Genomic DNA, 23,180 nt, shown 5'->3' with positions numbered 1-23,180 from the left:
GGAAGAGTGTTAGATTTTTTAGTTTATATTATTACAATTCACTTCTATGTTTACTTACTTGCTTAAATTCCTCTTCAGACAATTGTCTTGGTGGTGCTGGCGTCGCCATCACTGTATTACCAACAGCTGGTTGTTGCGGTGTAACAAAAATAGGCATGGGTCTACCCGGTGGTACCATTAACATTTGTCCACCACCAGCCATAGTTTGATACATGCACGGTTGCAGTGGTTGATTGGAAAAACTTAAAACAATATCAATGGCACCCTCGAGGCCCTCACCTTGTTTACCACTCAACGGATACCATTCTTCATGTGTTTCGCCGCGCATTACACTTTGCGGTATTTTAATTTCACACCATGCAATTAATTCATCCATTTTGAAACTGCATTCATCATAAATTTCCACAAAAATTGAATTGACACCTACAGGCAATTGGCTTTGTATGACACGATTCCAATGTGGATGCTTGCCACCATTCGGATCGGTTTGGGTCTCATAAACATAGTGTCCGACACGTATACGTACATAGGGATCCATGCGGGTAAGGCCATAGTTTCGTGCCAATTTTGCTTGTGCACATGTGATACTTAAACGGCCAACATAATTGGGTGCCTTAAATCGAGTAATATAAATAGCAATATGATTTAAAAATTAATTTTTTTTTTAATATAAACGCAATCTTTACTTACGACATATTGCGGATAAACTTGTTGTTGATATACCGCGGCTGCTGCTTGACAATCTGCTGCTACCTGCGCATCCACACCGCTACTTATACGAAGAAAATCATTTGGTAGTGGACCGAGCATAGCCTAGAAAACGAGAACGAAAAATATAACAGTGTTTTAATGTTATGCTTTTACAGTCGAGCGATCACCACAGTTGGATCTACATACTGGTATGGCGCGGATTTAAGCCGGCAAAGTTCTATTTGTCCTTACAAAAGATTTTCTTAACTAATTTTTTGCATTATAGTTGCAGATTAATGCACTTAGTGCCTTAACTGTTAACGATAGAACGTTGAATCAAATTGAGTATCAATCTACAAGAAGGTAGCTATATAATAGAATTTGATATAGTTTCATCATTAACCCTTCAAGGCAAAAATGGGAATTTATTGGTACACAAATTATCCTGCACCTAAATTGCCCTATATCTTTTGAATCCAGTTAGATTTTTTAAACTTTTGTATTATATAGCCACCTACTTGTAGATTAATTCACAATTTGATATAAATTTCCATCATTAACCCTTCAAAGCAAAAATTATAGTTTTTCGGTACACAAATGGCCCAGCACACAAATTGCGTTACATCTATTGAACCAAGCAAGATTTTTTAACTATTTTTTTGTTCCATGTAGCCACTTATTCGTAGAAGGTTTTATCGTTAACGATTAAGGTACTAAGTGCATTAATTTGCAACTATAATGCAAAAAATTAGTTAAGAAAATCTTGCTTGGTTCAAGAGATATAGGGCAATTTAGTTGCTTGGTAATCTGCGTGCCGACAAATTCCCATTTTTGCCTTGCAGTTTTAATGATGAAACTATATCAAATTGTATTGTATATAAAAATATTTTGCTTAATTCCAAACTATTATGGGTTTGGTTTCTTTCTGACAGCGACAAGGAGGCTGTCAGATCCAAATTTTACTTAGTAGTTTAAAAAAGTCGCAAATTTTGCAAACATTGCATACTCTAACAGAAGATCATAATTTAAGCATAAGCGGCAACGGAAGCAGTTTCATTTCCAAACGCGCCTAAAAGTATGCTACAAATTTACCTATCTGTAACAAGTGATATACACACCTACATCGTCGGAAATTTCGCAAACATCGCATATTCTAACAGGAGTGCAGAAATTAAACACAAGCGGCAGCGGAAGCAATTGCAATACGAAATGCGCCTAAAAGTATGCTAAAAATGTACTTAACTGTGTAACAAACGATATACCCTATTGCAGGGGCTGAACATAATTCGCTTTGAACTTGCTATACAAGAAAGTGTAATAGGTTTTTTCGTTTATTTGTGTATTGTATACTATCGTTCGACTATAGTGAACCTTCTAAGTCTTCCTAAACTCTTTGCGTAAGAAACGAGCACGATTCCTATAGTGTAACCTATAAATGTATTCTCACATTCTCTGACTGTTGTAAACAGTGCTTCTAACCTGGAAATAAGTACACTTGTGTGCTTTGTTTTATATTACGAAAGCTAATGGTTGTCAGGTTTGGGCCCAGCTTCTTCTAAAGTTTGTGATGTTCCATGATCCATCCCTTCGCTGGGTTCTTTCGTTGTTTTCGTAATCAGAATCTGCATTCGATGTTTTTACATTAATTCCAAAATGTCGTGACTTCCAACTGATTTTTGGTTTATATTCTCTTTGCTTTAATCAAAGCTATAACGAGTTTAGAACATTCGTTTTATCATCGTGTCCACACGGCATCTATTTGAGCGTGGCCTATGGCACCACGGAGTTTTTGCAATTGTTTCGATTCACTGTCTGAGCTACAACTATTTAACCAGGATGTTGCAAGTTGAAAGAAATATCAATCGAATAAGGGACACAATGCCCCTTAATGTGTGCAAGTAAACACTAACTGGCCAAATAAAAAACGTGATTGTGACCACAATCAAAACACACTTAAATATTGCACATTTGCATAGGAGCTCAGAATATAAAGATCGACGACATAGGAAGTGCACACTTATGCATTGCGCCTAAATGTACAAAATCATGTGGCGCTATTTCAAATGCGGCATTTCCTCCGCTTTAACAATGAATGCGTTCGAACATTTGGAGGCAATGTACATATAAATCATTTACTTCCGTTGTCGTCGATCTTTTTATTCTGAGGACCTATTCACACATTGTAGAATATAACTCTATTCCACATTTCCTATGATGTATGCAAAAGAATTAACTAGACAATAAAAGCACCGATTAATACACTAAATGCTGCACATTGTAATAGGTGCTCAGAAAATAAAGAGCAACGACAACGGATATTGCCCCCAAATGTATGCTACAAAATTATTCAGCGCTGTCTCAAATAAGGCGTTTCCTCTCTACCATTATACAGTGTGCACGTTACTGGAATGTAATATGATATACCCCATAGCAGGTTCTCAAAATAAATATATTTTATAATTATAATTTATTTATTTTTTTATTCAAAATAGCCATCATCCGGTGGCAAAGATCCTGAGCCAGATAAATAATTTTGCATGTAAATGCAACAACAACGATTTGAGCCAGATAAATCCAGATAGAAGTCTGGTTCAATTTGTGAGCCAGATAATTTGTTAATTACTTGTCTTTAGTTTGGCAACGCTGCCTTTAATAAACCTACTTTTTCAAAAAAAGATGTCGCCGCTTAGCCTTTCGCCGTATGAGTTAAATGAAAAACAGCAGCGACATCTGCCTAACACATTTCACGTGTGCGAAAATATCACGACCTCTCAACCTCTGCTTCTCAAGTCTCTCAATGATCCAGAGCATTCCCGTGAGAGTTGAGTGTGATCCTGAGCTGTAAAACTCACTGGATGACGGCTAATGTTCAAAATGTAAGCTCTTGTGGGACAATTTTTATTTATTTTATTTTTTTAATAACAAACTATGCCAAAAACTTTGCAAACATTGCATACTTTAATAGGAGCTCAGAAATCGAACACAAGCGGCAAAGGAAGCAGTGCAACAAATGATATACCCTATTACAGGAGCTGAATAAAAGTCGATCATGCTTTGATAGGATTTGATTTGTATCTTTGTTTCTTTCTGTTAATATGCTGTCGTTTTTTCCTGCCTCTTTTGATTTCTTTTCATATAAACTGCTAAGTTCCCAGATACCTGGTCCTCCAAACCGGTTGTTGCAGCCTCGCCATTCAGGTAAATAAGGAGTCATGTCCGTAAACACTATAAAGAAGTTGCGACATCCAAGAACTCGACCAATTTATCCAAAATAGCATGAAAAGAACCTCAGCCTTATCCATGCACGGTCGGTTACGAGTCTTATGACGAGTTATGCCCGGTAAGCCCTCTTCTTAAAGTCCACTATCCAATTCTTACATAAGACAAAAAAATACTCCCCATGGACTCACTCGTCACCATTCAATCTGAATATTGGTGTAGTTTAAACTCTTACTTATCCAATATAAACCCGGAAAAACGTAACCTATTTCATACATATTTATTACTCCAACAACCATCATTTCAATGGCATTATAAAACCATCACATCTAACACTAATGTCTCTAGGCTCCAACTCTGTCCAAACTGTTAGTCTCCTTGGACTTCCGTGAGAAGAAAGTGGTGATAATTTGTGAGTTACCACAGCTATTTGAAAAAGCGAAGCACATAATAAAAATCCAATTGTCAACCTCACCTACACGTGGTGAATCTTGCTTCTTTAGCAGCCGAGGCTGTAGCGAGCCCAAGTTCCTCATTGAGCTATGCGGTGGGGATGAGCTAGAAGGTTCAATGAGGTCACATTAAATTGTTCCTAAGATGGTCGGACTTGTACCTTAATGGTGCTTGTTACCGACACGTCCCAGATCTATATCCGAACGACGAAGGACCATCAACATCGATAAAACTCGCCAAATCTTTTGTGGAGCGTCTTTATCGCTACAACAACCACAACATGACGAAGAAGAAAATAATTAATCGAATTAGACACCCAATAAGATGGTTCGCCCTAGAAAATATGTATGATTTTTGACGTAGTTCGAAAATTTTCTGACAAGTACAAAAAAAAAAAAAAAGAGTCCAGGTGAATTGAGGACGCCAGTTTTAGTAAAATACTGAACATTTTAACAGGTGCTCAGAAACGTACAACAAGCGACACCGGAAACAAGTAGCCCCTAAATGTATGCAATGCTCTTCCAAAATGTTGCATTTCCTTTTACAATGCGTATAATGGTCCATACGCATTAAAATCAAGCAGTTTCTCAGACTTAAGAGGTGGGTATTTTGTTTGTGTAACAAAAACCAGCAAGCCACATTTTACTCAAAAACTCGAATCTGAGAAAATAATCGGTTTTTATGCGTAAGACGGCAATGTCTAAGCTGATGGAAGAAGGTAGGGTAGATTGTGGAATTCTTGAACACGGCGTTTCGTGTGACAACGCTATAACTTTTCCCATAATAATCAGGTACACGTGTGTAAGCGAGTCTCTACCGCGCTTCCAAATCTAATAGAAATTTGGTAATTGATAGTTTTTTTCAAACGGAATATTTTTTCCATTTTCACTGAGGTAAATATATTTTATTATTGATGGAACTTTAAATATCTGATGAACAAAAGAGTTTTGTTATAAGTTTGCGTTATGTAACATAATAGGCTCTTGTCGAGGTATTTTTGGACACTTAGTTCTTGACATTTGGCAGCAGAGTTTCTGTGTCTGTTGCGTGAAAAAGAGTTTTTTTGGTAAACTTCACGCAGCGTAAGTTTGTGGGCAGCTTCTAATAGTTTTCTGGACTAACCGACTGATTTTAATAACATCTTAAGTTATAGTAAGGTAAGAAGATAGAAAATGTTGGCACCTCCAGAAATTGTGGCGACCTATGTGATATTGTCGAGGAAAAATGGAAAATTTTTACGACAAAGGCGTCGGCAATGAGAAGGAAGAAGCGTTCGATAATCAAAGACTTTGCCGAAAAAAATACATTCTGACTGAATCTGAAGTAGAGGTGGACAGAATAAATTTTTTTTTTTTTTTCGAATAAATCTGAATGTTATGGATATTGAGACCTTATTCGAGACTGAGTGGAATATCACCCTTTCTCCACTGCAAGATCGAAAATGCACTATTTCAGAATTTGTTCCATAAACGTCCAATTTAATGTCAAAATGTATTGATTTATGCTCAGATTGGGCGTTTTTTGAAACATATTCTGATATGGTATGCCATTTACAAGTTTTCTGAGATATGATGCTTTCGAATCGACAACGGAGACAGGGTGATACTCCTTTTCAGTAGTTGTTATATAATACAATCAGACCAATTCTAAATATTCTCGCGGATTTTTTTATTCCCGCGGAAAATTCCTCCAATTCTTTTCTCCTAGGGAGAAGAATAATTGGGGAATAGGATTTTCGAATTTTCGAAGTCAGCTGTTTTGTCAATTGAAATTTCGTTGCGCATTTCTTATTTTGTTTAAAAAATTGTAAAGTTTAATTATTGTTGCCAATTTGTTTGAAATTAATAAATAAGGTATAAACAATGCACATTATTGCATTTCATGTGGTATTCACTGAAATGAGTAATGAATTGGTGCCACAGTAACATCAACAGAGGAGCATAAGAAGAAGACCGGCGGGATAACACAAATCCGCCGGAGTTGCCTGCATTCATTCTGCAAAGCAATTTTCTGGCGGCCAAGTCGAATTGAGTTCGCCTTTCGCCATATGCCAAAATCTATTTAAGCCTTCTTAAAAAATCCTTGCGCAATTTCTGGATGGCTGCATCAAATATGCGAAGAGCTCTTCCGTTGCTTATGATATACTTTTCGACTTAAAATAAAGAATATTGTGGTTGATGTTGTTGTATTAAAAGTGAGAATGTTGTGGTAGAATGTAAATACATATTTTAGCACAAATTTGTACAAATAAGTGTTCTTTCTTAAAATAACCAATTTCCTTCAACTATTTTGATGCATTCCCTTTAATTTAACTAGTGAAAAAACTCCTATGAAATGGCAGAGAAATCTCCCTCTCCCTCACATTCATAATACCTACTTTTCTCCCATAACCGGTTTCCGCTTTTTCGAACATTGTTCAGAATAGGAGGAAAGGGAGAAGTGAAAAAACTCACAGGGAATTTTTATTTAGAATACGAGGAATGGGAGAAGGGAAAAGCCCGCACGGAATTTTCGTTTAGAATTGGGCTGAATAATTAAATTGCGAGTTTTTAAGTTGTAGTGAAAAAGTACAAGAAAATATATTTTATCTCAGTCGAGTCTACGTGCAAAAGAGTTATCCAATTTTACCGGTAGTTTTTAGAATTTTTTGATAGTAATTTAACAAAATCTTTGGTGTTTTTAAAATTTCTTAGATTAATGCAAAAATTGGTAAATTTTTAAAGGGTTTAAAAAGCCTTTCACAATTAATAATTAAGTTAATAAATAATAAGTAAGTAAGTAATAAATAACTTTTATTATAACAGAAAACACTGAAAGATTTGACATACGAGCTGATATTATAGCTATTTCGATTCTGCGAACGATCTCTTGAGATCAGGGGCGGAAACTGTTATTCCTTTTATAATATAATTCCTTGGACTCTTAATATATTTGGATCAAGATAAGAATTATTGCCCTATTATAGTGGATTAAAACCCAAACAGCAAAAATTGTAAACAGGATTCCCAGGAGTAGTGATTAGTATCAATGGGACTACTGTTCGCATAATTTCACCTACATTGACTGCATCCGAACTGCAGCCAGCCTCGTTCACTTTGGAATGTCGCTCCATAAAGTCAAAAAGTTATTCAATGTAATCCTTCGTTTAAACGTTGTTTTTTCTATAAATGTGTACAAAATTGTTGATTATTGTTTGATTAAAAAGGGTTTAACTACCGGCTTTAAATTTTTTGTTTTTTTTTTTTGGTAACGTTTTATGAGCCCGTGCACCATCTAACTCTTATCAAAGGTGGTATCAAAAGACGCGTTTCGATCTCCGTTTTTAGGATTTGAAAGCGGAACTTAAAAATTTTATTTCTGTCGAAAAATATTTACAAAAACCCACAAAATGGCCCGAGGGTCCGAAATATGAGGCCCGTTCCAGTTTTTTTGTGCACAGAACATCTTTCTGCGTTGGCCGTCTTTGGCCGCGATTTGTAAAAATAACCATGGGTGGGTCCAACGCCTTTCTGCTTTAGTGTGTACAAAAAATCTGGCAAAATACAACCACATGAAAATTTGAACCGAAATGATATGGCAGAAATAAAATTTTTAATTTTTGTTTTCGGATTCTTAAATCGGAGATCGAAACATGCCTTTTGATACCAACTTTGAAAATTTTTGTTAAAAATTAGGTGGTGAACCAACCGTCTTGTAAAACGTTAAATTTTTTCAAAACAACTGCACAATTGTATGAGACAACTGCTAGTAATCAGTTGTAAGATTTTGACGTCTTTGAAAACTACACCAACACACTAGACAACTCATCCGACATTTTTTTGAGGGTGGAGCCGTGTGTAGAAGTCCACGAAAATGGGGAAAGCTTCTGACCGCCATTCACCTGGGAATGGCCAGAGCGATTCTTTTGCATGCGGTTCAAGCAGCTCACTACTGCCGGTCGCTTGCGGCCAAGTATCCTCTGGGTAGCCGCTAAACACCCGTTTAGCGGTGAGCTAATGTGAGAAGGCGACAGCCTGGCTAGGCCACTCTGACATAATCGGTTTAAGGGCTAGCCGGGGGAGATTTCATCGGCAGCGTCTGTACACCTCTAGGTGCGGCTGCAAGCGGGCGTCTGTCTTGGAGCAAGCGGCTCGCTATATAAACGTGCCAAGTAATATTTTCACCCCCGCTGAGCGGGTTGTGCGCTGGGCTTGGGACCCGCCACGTAAAACCATACTCCAATGAAATATAACAACAAGCCTCGGATAAATACACTCTCTATTGATGACGACCATGGCAAACGTTTGAAGGACAATGAATTGAGGGCATGCACCTGGAACGTCCGCTCCCTGAATGGGATTGGTGCAGATGCCCGGTTGGTTGATGTCCTCGTCAAAGCAAAATCTGACATCACCGCCATCCAAGAAATGCGTTGGACGAAGCAAGGAAGAAAGAAGATCAAAAATTGTGACATATATTGGAGTGGCCATGCGAATAAGCGCAGTTTCGGCGTCGGATTCGTGGTGGGAGAGAGACTCTGTCGCCAAGTGCTGGCGTTCACGCCTGTGGACGAGCGTCTCGCCGCTATTCGAATAAAAGCAAAATTTTTTAATATATCATTCATCTGCGCCCATGCGCCGACAGAGGAGAAAGACGATGAGGTGAAAGACACTTTTTATGAACAATTAGAACGCACATACGAGCGCTGCCCCCGTCATGATATAAAAGTCGTGCTTGGCGACTTTAACGCCAGGGTGGGCAAAGAAGGTGTTTTTGGCCCTACAGTCGGAAAGTTCAGCCTACACAATGAAACTTCTCCTAACGGACTGAGGCTGATTGACTTTGCCGGTGCTCGAAACATGGTCATATCAAGCACGAGGTTCATGCATAAAAAGATACATCAAGCTACATGGCTGTCTCCTGATCGAAATACTCGCAATCAGATCGATCACGACGGACGGCATGCCTCCAGTGTTTTAGATGTGCGAACGATCCGAGGACCTAACATCGATTCGGACCATTATCTCGTTGCAGCCAAAATACGCACCCGCCTCAACGCGGCTAAAAACAAGGAACAAAAAACACAAGGAAAGCTAGACGTCGAAAAGCTTCAATCACAACAGACTGCCAATGATTTCGCAACTCGACTCTCACACCTGCTCTCTGAGGGCACAACTCATCCTGAAGGAATACAGGAGCAGTGGGAGCATATCTCCAAAGCACTTCATACTGCCGCCGAGGAAAAAATTAGTTACCGGCGGCCACGAAAAAACAACTGGTATGATGAAGAATGCCGCGTTGCAACCGAAAGAAAAGACGCTGCCTACAAGGCTACGTTAAAAGCGAGCGCGACAAGAGGAGTGTGTGAACGCTATCGTGAGTTGAAAAGGGAAGCGAGACGCCTTTTCAGGAAGAAAAAAGCAGAAGCAGAAAGGCGTGAGTGCGAGGAGCTTGAGCTGCTAGCCACCAGGAATGACGCCCGAAAATTCTACCAAAAAATACGGCGACAGACGGAAGGTTTTAAGACCGGGGCAAACTCCTGTAGGAATGAAAACGGCGACCTTGTAACTGATGTCCAGAGAGTGCTTAGATTATGGAGGGAACACTTCTCTGCTCTCCTAAATGGAGGCAGCAATTCACCGCGCAGAGATGAAGCACCCGATCCCACAATCGATGATGATGGAATATATGTCCCCCCGCCCGATTATGACGAAGTTAGAATAGCAATAACCAGATTGAAAAACAACAAGGCCGTGGGCGCTGATGGATTGCCTGCGGAGCTATTCAAGTTCGGCGGCGAGGAGTTGGTAAGGCGCATGCAGCAGCTTCTTAGCAAAATATGGGCGGACGAAAGCATGCCCGACGGTTGGAATCTAAGTGTTCTTTGCCCAGTCCACAAGAAGGGGGATACTGCAAAATGCACCAACTATCGTGGAATCAGCCTTCTTAATATCGCATATAAGGTCCTTTCAAGTGTATTGTGCGAAAGATTGAAGCCCACCGTGAACCGGCTGATTGGACCTTATCAGTGCGGCTTCAGACCTGGTAAATCTACCATCGACCAGATTTTCACAATGCGCCAAATCTTGGAAAAAACCCGTGAAAAGAGAATCGACACACATCACCTCTTCGTCGACTTTAAAGCCGCCTTCGACAGCACGAAAAGGAGCTGCCTATATGCCGCTATGTCTGAATTTGGTTTCCCCGCAAAACTTATACGGCTGTGCAAAATGACGTTGAGCAACACCATCAGCTCAGTCAGAATTGGGAAGGACCTCTCCGAGCCGATCGAAACTAAACGAGGTTTCAGACAGGGTGACCCCCTATCGTGCGATTTCTTTAATTTGATGCTGGAGAAAATTATACTAGCTGCAGAACTTAACCGCACTGGAACAATATACTATAAAAGCGTGCAATTACTGGCATATGCTGATGACATTGATATCATCGGCCTAAACACCCGCGCTGTTAGTTCTGCTTACTCCAAGCTGGAAAAAGAAGCGGTAAAGATGGGTTTGATGGTGAATGAGGACAAAACGAAGTACCTGCTGTCATCGAGCAAAGAGTCAGCGCATATGCGCCTTGGCAACCACGCTACTGTTGGCAGCCATAATTTCGAAATAGTAAAAGACTTCGTTTATTTGGGAACCAGCATCAACATTAGCAACAACATCAGCACTGAAATCCAGCGAAGAATCAATCTTGCCAATAAATGCTACTTTGGACTAGGTAGGCAATTGAAAAGTAAAGTCCTCTCTCGGCGAACGAAAATCATACTCTACAAGTCACTTATCGTACCCGTCCTGCTATATGGGGCAGAAGCATGGACCATGACAACAGCAGATGAAGCGGCTTTGGGAGTGTTCGAGAGAAAAGTTCTTCGAAAGATTTATGGACCTCTACGCGTTGGCGATGGCGAGTACCGAAGAAGATTTAACGATGAGCTGTACGAGCTATACGCAGACATCAACATAGTCCAGCGAATTAAAACGCAGCGGCTGCGCTGGCTAGGCCATGTTATGCGAATGAAAGATGATGCTCCGGCCAAGAAAGTGTTTCTATCGGAACCCGCCTATGGAAGCAGAGGTAGAGGGCGGCCCCCACTCCGTTGGAAGGACCAGGTGGAAAACGATTTAAACTCCCTTGGTGTGACCAATTGGCGCCGGTTGGCGGAGCGAAGGAGCGACTGGCGCGCCTTGTTGGACGGCCATAACCGTTTAGACGGTTAAGCGCCAATTAAGTAAGTAAGTAAGTGAGTTGTAATCTGTAATACCAAATTGCGAAATTTCAACCCAACCAGAGTTGAATTGTAAAGGTAATATGGGCATATTTTCGGACTTTTATTACCTGTGTCCGATAGAACTAGTTAAACTCGGACTTTTAAAAGTAAAAGTCCAGAAATAAAAGTTAAATCCGGACTTTTATTTTTTTAGGCCAAAATAAAAGTCCGGCTTAATAACAAAGAAACGGATTATCCGGAATTAACTTATATTTTTAAAAGTCCGAGTTTAACTAGTCCAATCGGACTCAAAAAATAAAAATACAGATTTTACTTTTATATGTGGACTTTTATGGAAAAAGTTCCAAAAATAAAAAGGATGCATGATTCGACATGATATTTATTTATTTTTTTTTTTAATCATATCCTCCCCGAGGGGAGATGACGAAATCTGTAAGTTGCTTAATTTACTTTTTATACCTCACATTAATTTTCAGGAGCATGACGCTATGCCAGGCAACTAAAATGCGCGTGGTATTTCTGTAGGAATTTCAAAGTTACAACACAGCATTTCACTAAGACTTTTTTATGGGACATTAGCACGAACCTTCGTGATGTGCAAAGAGGTTCTTACCCCCCTCTAACCTAACATAAACCTTACAACAACAAACTAGGTTACTGCGGCTAGAAGATATTGATAGTTATTAGACAACAATTCAAAATTTTATTGTTCATAGTTGTTTATGCGTACAGAAAAAATGCCTTTTTTAAGATAGTTCTACAAAATTTGGTAGTAATCTTTTTAGGGCAAGGTATACCCAAATTTACTTCCGTAAAGGTGAGGCGTTTATGAAACAAATTCTTAAATTTGACGTTTTTATAAGACGTATTATAAGATATGGCATTTTTGTTGTTGCAGTGGAGATAGGGTGAAACGCATAAATGGCGAACATTTGCCAGACTCAACTTTTTACTCAGCAAATCGAGTCTGTGAAAATGCTCGATTTTAATGCGTGTGGCCCATTATACGCACTGTAAAAGTAAAATGCAATACTTTGGAATTACGTAGCATACATTTAGGGGCAAAGTATACCAAATTGTTTCCGTTGTCGCATGTCGTACGTTTCTGAGTACCTGTTAAATTGTGCAGTATTTTTCTAAAATGGGTGTCCGCAATTCTCCTTAGGCTACTACTCTGACTTTCTGGTACACGTGAACATTCACCAGAAAATTTTTGAACTATATGCCTGAACTACGTCAAATATCCTTATTTAAGAATTGGTTAGTGTACTTTAAGAGGGCTTACCGGGCATAACTCGTCATAAGAATTTACCGACCGTGTATGGATAAGGCTAGTCAGTCATCTTTTCACTTTCTTTAAGACTAGTCGGTTGAGTTCTGTAATGTCGAACGTCTTCATAGTGTTGTACACACTCGCCAGAAAATTTTCGAACTACGTGCCTGTACTGCTTTAAATACCATACATAATTTCGTGGGCAAACCATCTTATTCGATGCCTCCGGTGCCATCTTCATACTGTAAATATCTCTTGAACCAAGCAAAATTTCAAAGTTTTTTTGTTGCATTATGTAGCGCTACCTGCTTGTAGATTGAGGCACAACTTCATTCAAGGTTCTATCGTTAACGGCTAAGGCGCTAAGTGTGTTAATCGGTTTTTCGATAACTACTGTCCCTTTGTGTATATCTCTTGAACCAAGCTAAATGCAACCCTAAGTCAAATTGTGTCTTCATCTACAAATAGGTACCTATATAATGGATTCAAAAGAGATAGGGCGGTTTGGCTTATGGGTCCATGGTGTACCGATAAATTCCTTTTTTGCCCTGAAGGGTTAATGATAGAAGATTATGTCGAATTGTGGATTAATCTACAAGTAAGTACCTATATATTGCAAAAACAAACTTTTTCATTCATGAGATATACACAAAAGGGACAGTAGTTATCGAAAAACTGATTAATGCACTTGGTGTCTTAACCGTTAATGACAAAACCTTGAATCATGGTGTTCCTCAATCTCTAAGAAATTTTTGAAATTTTGCTTGGTTCAAGAGATATACACAAAAATTAGTTAATAGCTAGCACTGATCAATCAACCGATAAATCGCAAGTAGAAATTGAACCGTTAATGTTAGAACGTTGAATTAAATTTTGTATTTATCTACATGGAACCAAAAAAAGTGTTAAGAAAATCTTGCTTGGTTCAAGAGATGTAGGGCATATTGTATGCTGGGTCATTTGTGTACCGAAAAACTATCATTTTTGACTTGAAGGGTTAATGATGGAACTTTATATCAAATTATGGATTAATCTACAAGTAGGTGGCTATATAATACAGAATAAAAGTTTAAAAAATCTAACTGGATTCAAAAGATATAGGGCAATTTAGGTGCTGCGCCATTTGTGTACCTATAAATTACCATTTTGCCTTGAAGGGTTAACCATGAAACTTTATATCAAATTGTATTATATAGGCACCTTCCTGTAGATTGATACTCAATTTGATTCAACGTTCTATCAATAACGGTTCAAGTTCTACGAGCGATTTATCGGTTGATTGATCAGTGCTAGCTATTAACTAATTTTTGTGTATATAACCAAGGAAAATGGAAACCTGGCCAAATTGTGTATCAATCGGCAACTATATTGCAAAAAATTAGTTAAGAAAATCCTGCTTGGTTCAAGAGATATAGGGCAATTTAGGTGCCGGGTGATTTGTGTACCGATAAATTGCCATTTTGTACTGAAGGAAGATAGAAGTTTATATCAAATTGTGGTGAATACCTATATATTGCAAAAACAAAAACTTTGTCATTCAAGAGATGTACACAAGGGACAGTAGTTATCGAAAAACCGATTAATGCACTTAGTACCTTAACCGTTAAGGATAGAACCTTGAATCATGGTGTTCCTCAATCTATAAGGTAGGCACAAGACGTAACAAACAAATTTTTGAAATTTTGCTTGGTTCAAGAGATATACACAAAAACCAGTTAATAGCCCGCACTGATCAATCAACCGATAAATCGCAAGTAGAAACTGAATCGTTAAGGATAGAACGTTGAATCAAATTGAGTATCAATCTACAGGAAGGTGGCAAAATAATACAATTTGATATAAAGTTTCATCATTAACCCTTCAAGGCAAAAATGCGAATTTATCGGTACACAAATGACCCAGCACCTAAATTGCCCTATATCTTTTGAATCTAGTTATATTTTTTAAACTTTTTTGTATTATATAGCCACCTACTTGTACATTAATCCACAGTTTCATACAAAGTTCCACCAATAACCCTTCAAGGCAAAAATTATAGTTTATCGGTACACAATGGCCCAGCACACAAATTGCGCTACATCTCTTGAATTAAGCAAGATTTTCTTAACTCTTTTTGTGTTCCATGTAGCCACTTACTCGTAGATAAATCCACAAGTTGATTCAACGTTCTAACATTAACGGTTCAATTTCTACGTGCGATTTATCGGTTGATTGATCAGTGCGGGCTATTAACTGATTTTTGTGTATATCTCTTGAACCAAGCAAAATTTCAAAAAAAATTTAGTTGCGTTTTGTGCCTACCTTCTTATAGATTGAGGAACACCATGATTCAAGCTTTTTATCGTTAACGGTTAAGGCACTAAGTGCATTAATCGGTTTTTCGATAACTAATGTCCATTTTTGTATATCTACTGAACCAAGCCAAACGGAACCCTAAATCAAATTGTGTATTCATCTGCAAATAGGTACCTATAAAATGAAAAACTTGCCTGGTTCAAGGGATATATGCAATTTATGTGCTGGGTCATTTGTGTACCGATAAATTCTCATTTTTGGCCTGAAGTGTTAATGATGAAACTTTACATAAAATTGTGGATTAATCAACATGTGGGTACTTTTATATTACAAAACAAAAACTTGGCCATTTAACTTCGTTCAAGAGAGATACACAAGTTGACAGTAATTATCGATACACCGATTAAGCCACGTAGCTTCTTGAATTGGGAACCTCAACAACTATGATCCAGAATACTGGAAGTTTTACAGAGTTTGACCACGTTTACATATGCACATGAAACTTGATTAATTGCTGTCAAATTTTGGAGTTTCTCTTTTATTTCGTGCTTCCAATTTGCGGGGACACACTAGAGGTGGTACAATGTAGATACCTGTTGCCATTATCGTGATCGTTGGCGAATGGAGCTTCGATATATAGAAAATAAACAAATTCAAGGATAGGACACCAACCTGTTGTGCCCCTTGTTTAATTCTTCTGGGTTTAGATGTTAAGTTCCTTAGTTGCACCGGTACCAGCCGTCTAGGCAGATTATTTTCAGTCCACCTTTTGAGACTAGGCGTAAGGGTGGCCGCTTCCAAGTCATGCAGTAACGTGCCGTGATTTACTGTATCAAAAGCTTGTGATAAGTCTGGCACTACGCGTACTATACTGTGGTATGGTTTTTGATTCAATCCGCAATTTATCTGCGATTGATGGCGTTTAGCACGATGGTGGGCTATGTAGTTTTCGAAAGCCATGCAGGTGATTGCCAAGACGCAGGTTTGCGGTGAAAAAGGAGAGCGGAATAGCTTAGTGTCTCTGATACTGGCGATAAGAGATATATCGGATGCTATGATTCTCCTTCGTTAGCTAGTTTGCTATGCTTTAGCAGAGATACCACCCACGCCATTTTCTATTTTGCGGGGATGAAGAAAGTGGACAAGGACAGGTCTAATACATGCGCTAGATATTAGAATAATGCAATTTTTACCAGCGAGTAGGGCGTCGATATCACGGCAATATCCAGTGGGGCAGGTGACAGGAGAGATGTATATGTTAATTTCAAAATTTGCATCGCCTGACCGGACAGATATGCCTCGACGTTCCAGGACACTGCCCGTGCGGGGAGTTGTTTTTTCGTAGTCGCTAGTAACCAGTTTTTCCTCGTCGGCGGTGTGAAGTGCTTTAGAGATGTTTCCACTGCTCCTCGATTGCAGCCTATCGACGTCTAGCTTTCCTAGCGTTTTTTGTTCCTTGGTTTTAGCCGCGATGTTAGGTCCTCGCCGCCTTCTTAAACGCCCTTAAAAATATGAATCTGGTCGCTTTATATAACTCATTTTTAATTCAGTGGAAAAAATGTATATAAATGTTATCTTCTGAAAAATATATGTACAACGTCATCATTTTTTTATGAAATTTCGTTTTGTGTTGACTTTTCTATTTTTCAACCGCGTGACGGAGTAAAACGATGGTAAGATGTTTTAAAATTAGAATAAAACCGATAATAATTGTTTTAAATCAGACCTGTTACATTTGAATTAGCATTAGTAATCAATTATTTAGATGCCTATTTTAATGGCCAATGATTATTTCAATTGTTTTCCGTAAAAAGCAATTACTAATTGATTACCATTAGAAAAAAAAAAAATAAAAAAAAACATGTTTTTTCCGATTATTGAAAAAAATCAAAAAAAAAAAAATCAAAAGTAATCAAAAAGGCGTTTTTGATTATTTCATTTTTTTTATTACTTTTGATTATTTTTTTAATTAATTGAAAAGTAATCATTAAAAGAAAATAATGGCAAGTAATCATTAAATGGCGTTTAAAGAAAATAATCAATGGAACGGCTAATCATTACCATTAGTAATCATTATTAACCAAGTCTGTTTTAAATATGGTTTTACAGCTTTCATTACAGGTTCTGTTCCGACTGGAAGCGGATACATTTAACTTTTTATCTCCAAAATCGTCTAATATGGCATCTTGGGTAGAGCTTGTGCGTTCACATCCGGTGGTGACGTATCTCACCCACTTTTCGTTGCTCAGTCTATCGCATATAATATATTGAATGGCGACGCTATCAGCGTTTTCGTTGCTGAACACATTAACCAGCCGGGCAGGAACTTTCAGATACATTACCTCAAATCGCATTGGTCAGCACCAAAAGTGTATCCAAGCTTTTCTGGTTTTTTGGGTTGTAGCTGCCCGTTCGGAGAGACCTCGCCCAATTAACGCTCTAAGCTTAATTTTGATGCACATTCTCTTCTCTTGTAGAGTGTTTAAAAGACCCGTTTTGACCTCGGTATCAATAATCCGAACAATGACGACGGATTGCTCCAAAACCGAAGGTAGGATTCATAGTTTTTCTTTGCACAACAAATTTGTGCACAAAATTTTAAATGTTTTTTTGCAAATATCTTTTGGCATCAGTGAAATCTATACTTTGAGGTTATTGATGCCGAGGTAAATACATGTCTTGGCACATCTGCTGATATATTGTTCATTTATTAGCATTCCACCCCTGTCCTAGAATATTACCAGCAAAATTGATGCGTTCAAACTAAATTTATAAGCTGGGATGGCTTTCCGTAATTCGATATCGATCAAGAACGAGTATAAAATAATCGTTTTTGCTTTCCGTAACACAAATTGTAGACGAGTCGTATCGAACGTTCGATACAAACTGTTCGATACCAAATTAGGTGTCGAATTGCCTTTTTGAAAGTTATAATTTTATGGTTGGTTATTATTTAGGGAATGATGTTTTCTTCAGAGATTAAGAAACAAACGCTATTTATAAAAGAAAATAGTCTGGTAGTTCCAAAAAGCTTTCTAAACACTCTTTGAAATCTGCAAACGAAAGAGATCATACCAAGATACGGGAACTAAAATGGCATCATCGAGCGTTCGATATCGACATGAAGTATCGAATCAACGACTGTCGACTATCGAATTATGGAAAGCCACCCCTGCAAACGTTTCAAAATATAATAAAGCAAACTTCATTTCATAAATTTTTTGATAAAATTGCGCAAAAACCTAGCTACATACACTCATTTCTGTATTTAAAAAAAATAAAATAATATGCAATGTTATATTATTTAGGCCCGGTTTTTCAGTAGCTGGTTAAGCTAAGCTTAAACTAAGTTTGCTTAAACTCTAGTCTACCAGTTTTTCAGTCACAGTTTAGAGGGCTAATTAAATTTCCTTAACCCTAACGCCATATCCATAACCATCTCCAATGTGATCGATTAATGGTGCCCTATCCTATAAATCGTGAAAATTTCATAAAAATGAAAACGCAAAAAATTACAAACATATTCCACAAAAAATAAGTCTCATTGTCATAACGTATCCAAAACAATGAATAAAATCTACAAAAAGTTATTAAATTCACCAACGCAAATATTTTTAGGTTATGGATATGGCGGGAAACCAAAAACCAATTGGTTGGCTATGGTATGGTTATGGCGTTAGTGTTATGGTATGGCACCATTAATCGATTACATTGATTTCCATAAGGTAGGTTCGATCAGCTGTTTTATCTGGTTATGGTTATATGGTTATAAGTCACCATTAATTGGCCCTTAAGGCCACCTTTGGGGTATGTTTTTTTGTGGGGCAACATTGGTTTTTTTATTATCTAGAAAATTTTTAGATACGGCAACAGCTCGATTTTGTTTACCCAACAAACATGGAAAAAATTCTCCAGCGAAATTATATATGTAGTTCCGGAAGTGTCATCCAACATCATTATTTAATTATTCTTAAACCATATAGTTCTTGAGTTGATATCCAACTGCATTCTCCAACCACTATCCAACCTTTGAGAAATTTTGTAAAATTAAAAGTTTTCGAGTTGATCTCCAACGTCATTAATATTTTCAAATTAATATCCTAATTTCGAGAGATCTTGTACACTTCTTAAATGAATATTCAACAAGTTTCTCCAGTTGATATCCTACATTGGATATCGAGTTGAGTTGAAAAAAGATATCGAAGGTGGTACCACCAAAGCAAATAGCTATTTATTGTGAGAAATAAACACCTAATTGATAGCATTAATGAGGCGTAAGTAATCAAAAATAAATTATATAGGCGGCCGCCGTGGTATGATGGTAGCGTGCTCCGCCTACCACATCGAAGATGCTGGCTTCATGCCACGGGCAAAATTTTAGAAACAAGGTTTTTCAATTAGAACCCACTTTTTCTAAGCGGGATTACCGATCGGCAGTGTTTCGCAAGCACTCCGTTTGTATTTCTGCCAGGAAAAGCTCTCAGTGTAAACTAATTTGCATTACAGATGCCGTTCGGAGTCGGCTAAAACAAGTAGGTCCCTTCCGGCCAATTTGTAGGAAAAATTAAAAGGAGCACGATGCAAATTGAAAGAGAAGCTCTGCCTAAAATCGCTTCGGAGGTTAGCGTGTCACATTTATTTATTTTTTGAATTATATATATTTCATTTTATTTTCGTGAAAGAACTGTAGTATGGTATCTTACATTTCAGTCCAGTTAAAGAACCACAAGTTGTTAATTAAATTTGTTCAACTTAAGTAATAGCATTTTTTGCTTTATAAAAAATTACCTCTTTTACTGAGTACGCTATGATTCTCGAGTTGAGCCACTGTTTCGAAACAACTCTTGAGATTTTAGAAGTATGGCTAGTTATCAACATGAGCTCTAATGGTACTGAAGCCTAAATGCTTGTTGGATATATTCGACGCCATTTGGAACGAACGCAAATCACCGATAACTTAACTATAGTTTAACCCTGTCATACCGCCCGCTTAAGCTCAGTCTAAACTTCAGGGGTGGCTTTCCGTAATTCGATAGTCGACACTAGTTGATTCGATACTTCAAGTCGATATCGCACGCTCGATGATGCCATTTTAGTCCCCGTATCTTGGTATGATCGATTTCAAAGGGGGTTTAGAAAGCTTTCTGGAGACACCAAATATTTTCTTTTATAAATAGCGTTTGTTTCTTAATCTCTGAAGGAAAATCATTCCCTAAATAATCACCAAAGCATAAAATCATAACTTTCAAAAAGGCAATTCGACACCTAATTTGGTATCGAACAGTTTGTATCGAACGTTTGATACGACGCGTCGACAGTTTTTGTTACGGAAAGCGAAAACGATTATTTTATACTCGTTCTTGATCGATATCGAATTACGGAAAGCTACCCCAGTTAAAAAAAGACTGAAAAACTGCAGAATAAGTTTAAGCGTAGTTTAACTGACAAACTGAGTTGAACTTGTACTTAAAAATCGGGCCTTAATCAATGTATGAGTAAATTGTCTTTTTGGTGAATTTCTCTGAAGTTGGCAAGACAACTTTTACGTTGAAAAAATTACTATTGGGAAAATTTCCTTGAATTTGCCGTAATTTATCCGTGAAACAAAAAAAAAATTCACGTGAAGCTAGCGTGCCACCCTCAGAAAACCACCTTAGAGACCAGTGAGGAAAATAATTCTTGCACGCGAATTTACCGTAAATTTGCCGTAGATAAGTGGCATATTGAATAAATTCGAAAGTTGGCGGTGCACCATAAAAAAATATGAATTTTTTTTTTCGAATTTATTAAATATGCCACTTATCTATAACTTTTTCGCGGTTCTACTGTATTATATTCATAAAAGTTTATCAAAATTCTTTAGTTTAAACTAAGCCATACATAAAAACATTTTCTTATTAATAATTTTGCAATCGTTTGTCGCTATGTAATAAGCCGCCTCGGATCGGAGAAAGTCGCTGAGTTGCACAAGTACATATTGAGACACACAATCTTGTATTACATTACAATTTTTGCCCGCAATCTGAAAGCATAATTGATAAAATTTATATTACGAAAGTTAAATTTTTTAGTTTAAGTCTGACAGCATTAAATTAAAAGTCCATTCGGCGATGTTTTCTTATCCCGGTTGGTGACTTCTGTGGACAATAGCCTATGCAGGAAGGTATTCTGTGTAAAAACAATGGGGTGATACTCCCAAGATAAATTTTCAGTTTTTTGTCTTTTGAGCGATATACATTTTATTAACTTTCCGGTAAAAGTATAGAAAAGCGGGCAACTGATAGTAGACATCCATAAATGTTGGGAGAGGTGTCTAAGACGGCCCATACATGATACAAAAACCATGCGGAAATATAAAACGACGAAATTGGTGCAAATGAAAATTTTGACATACACGGCACAAAAACACTGCGCAATATTCATTTTTAAAGTAGCGCAACAAATGAAACATGTGTTTTAATTGTGTTAAAAAGGCACTAATTGTATAAAAAATCACTATTTATTTTCCACAGTGCTGGTAATTCACGGTATAAGTCGGAAAACTCGCACCAGAAGCGTTTATTTTCCATTGTACTTATAAAATATATATTTTAATTGAAAGACGTTTGGCAACTCTGTTCGTGTGAAGTATTGTTTAAAAGTGAGCGCGTAAATAATTCAAAAATTTAATCATTTCTGTCGAGAATTTAAGATAAACTTTCAAAAGTATCAAAATCTCTAGCAACTCCCAAAGTGTGGAGCACGGAGTGCAGCTGAAACTCATAATTTGTAGTGAATTTAATGAGAATCACAATTGTCATAATACAATAACAGCAGTGGTACAACAAAGAAAGTTTGATAATATACATAGCTACCAACAACTGGAAATCTCCCGCCAATTCCTGTGCAGAAAGCTTTCAGTAATTCAACAATCGCATTCGCGCCATCTATCGGTTGATAGCCTAAAATAAATTATACCATCTACGCCTGTGCTGCCACCTGGTTCCAACTCATCTATTTTTTTGGAGTATTTTTTTGGAACACTATGTCTCAAAATTCTGGAAAGCGTCGTGGCGAGACCTTGGGCAATGAAGCTGAAACAATTAAAAAGGCTCCTCGTCTAAGCGATACATCTCCTAACCTCATCCGTACAATCGACCAACGACTCATAAAGTACAATGACTCGTTGTCCAATAAAATAATGGAAGCAGAAAAGCGTATGATGGAGTTTACATGCAGAAAACTGGAAGATAAATTTGAAGGCCTGAAGAAGGAGTTAAACGAGTTAAGTGGTAGAATTAATCGCATGGAGGGTATGTTTGAGAGGATTGGGCACCTCGAAAATGAAATAGCCACACTAAAACAGAGAGTATGTAAGCAGGAAAACTTTATATCCAAGCAAGAACTCCAAATTGCTGCATGCGACGTCCGAGTTCATGGGATTCCCTTCGAGGAAGGGGAAAACTTACAAAAGATTTTCCACCACCTCTGCTTCACGCTAAACTTACAGCCACCCCCCCTAAAAAGTGTTTTTCGGCCGAAACGCAAACTACCCCACGGTACGGTTGATCCCGCCGTTATCATTAAATTTTACACACCTGCGGACCGAAATACGCTGTTGAAAACGATTGCGAGCTTCAGGCGCCACAACAACACCAAAGGGCTGCGACTCGTGCATGTGGGAATAAATTCCAATGAGCCTATCTTTGTTAATGCATCGCTGACCAAAAACAACTATGAGATCTTCAAGGCTGCGATCCATCTAAAGAAGAGGAAAAAGGTTTCATCGGTGTTCACAATGCGGGGTGTGGTGCATATAAAGCGAAAATTCGGCGACCGACCCGAAGCAGTCCCCAGCCTGAGTTTTCTCGAGAGTCTCGACCTGGAAAACAATACTTCCTTTCGTGAAGACGTCACGTCGGTTGCGAACAACGCCCTGGAGGGCCACCAAAGGCTTAACTAACAGCCCCCTGCTAATAAATATTTCTCTTTGCTCTCTTCTAATCTATTCCTTCTCTCTCTTTTTCTCCACCTACAACATCACAAAATCAT

At 37.9% G+C, this 23,180-nt stretch overlaps 2 protein-coding genes across 4 annotated transcripts in view; both read right to left on the bottom strand.

The window, feature by feature from the left end:
• The window catches only part of Ror (Tyrosine-protein kinase transmembrane receptor Ror), a 156,061-nt gene that overhangs the window by 42,142 nt on the left and 90,739 nt on the right, over positions 1–23,180 (bottom strand). The gene's annotated exons all lie outside the window — the stretch shown is intronic.
• The window catches only part of LOC137239463 (toll-interacting protein-like), a 116,440-nt gene that overhangs the window by 4,685 nt on the left and 88,575 nt on the right, over positions 1–23,180 (bottom strand). Inside the window, exons 1-4 of one of the 3 annotated variants that reach the window (XM_067764786.1) lie at positions 16,343–16,708; positions 15,822–16,264; positions 691–813; positions 59–613 (exon numbers count right to left, since the gene is read on the bottom strand). In XM_067764786.1, coding sequence (XP_067620887.1) covers positions 59–613; positions 691–813; positions 15,822–16,109 — 966 coding nt within the window. In that variant the 5' untranslated portion in view covers positions 16,110–16,264; positions 16,343–16,708. Of the gene's footprint in view, positions 1–58; positions 614–690; positions 814–15,821; positions 16,265–16,342; positions 16,709–23,180 lie in introns of those variants that run through there. The other 2 variants (XM_067764787.1, XM_067764788.1) reach the window with 2 other exon arrangements.

Source organism: Eurosta solidaginis, chromosome 2, assembly GCF_040869045.1.
Source record: "Eurosta solidaginis isolate ZX-2024a chromosome 2, ASM4086904v1, whole genome shotgun sequence".
In the NCBI taxonomy this organism is placed as follows: domain Eukaryota; kingdom Metazoa; phylum Arthropoda; class Insecta; order Diptera; family Tephritidae; genus Eurosta; species Eurosta solidaginis.
The sequence above is the reverse complement of the archived record's forward strand: the minus strand, read 5'-3'. Positions and strand labels throughout refer to the sequence as shown.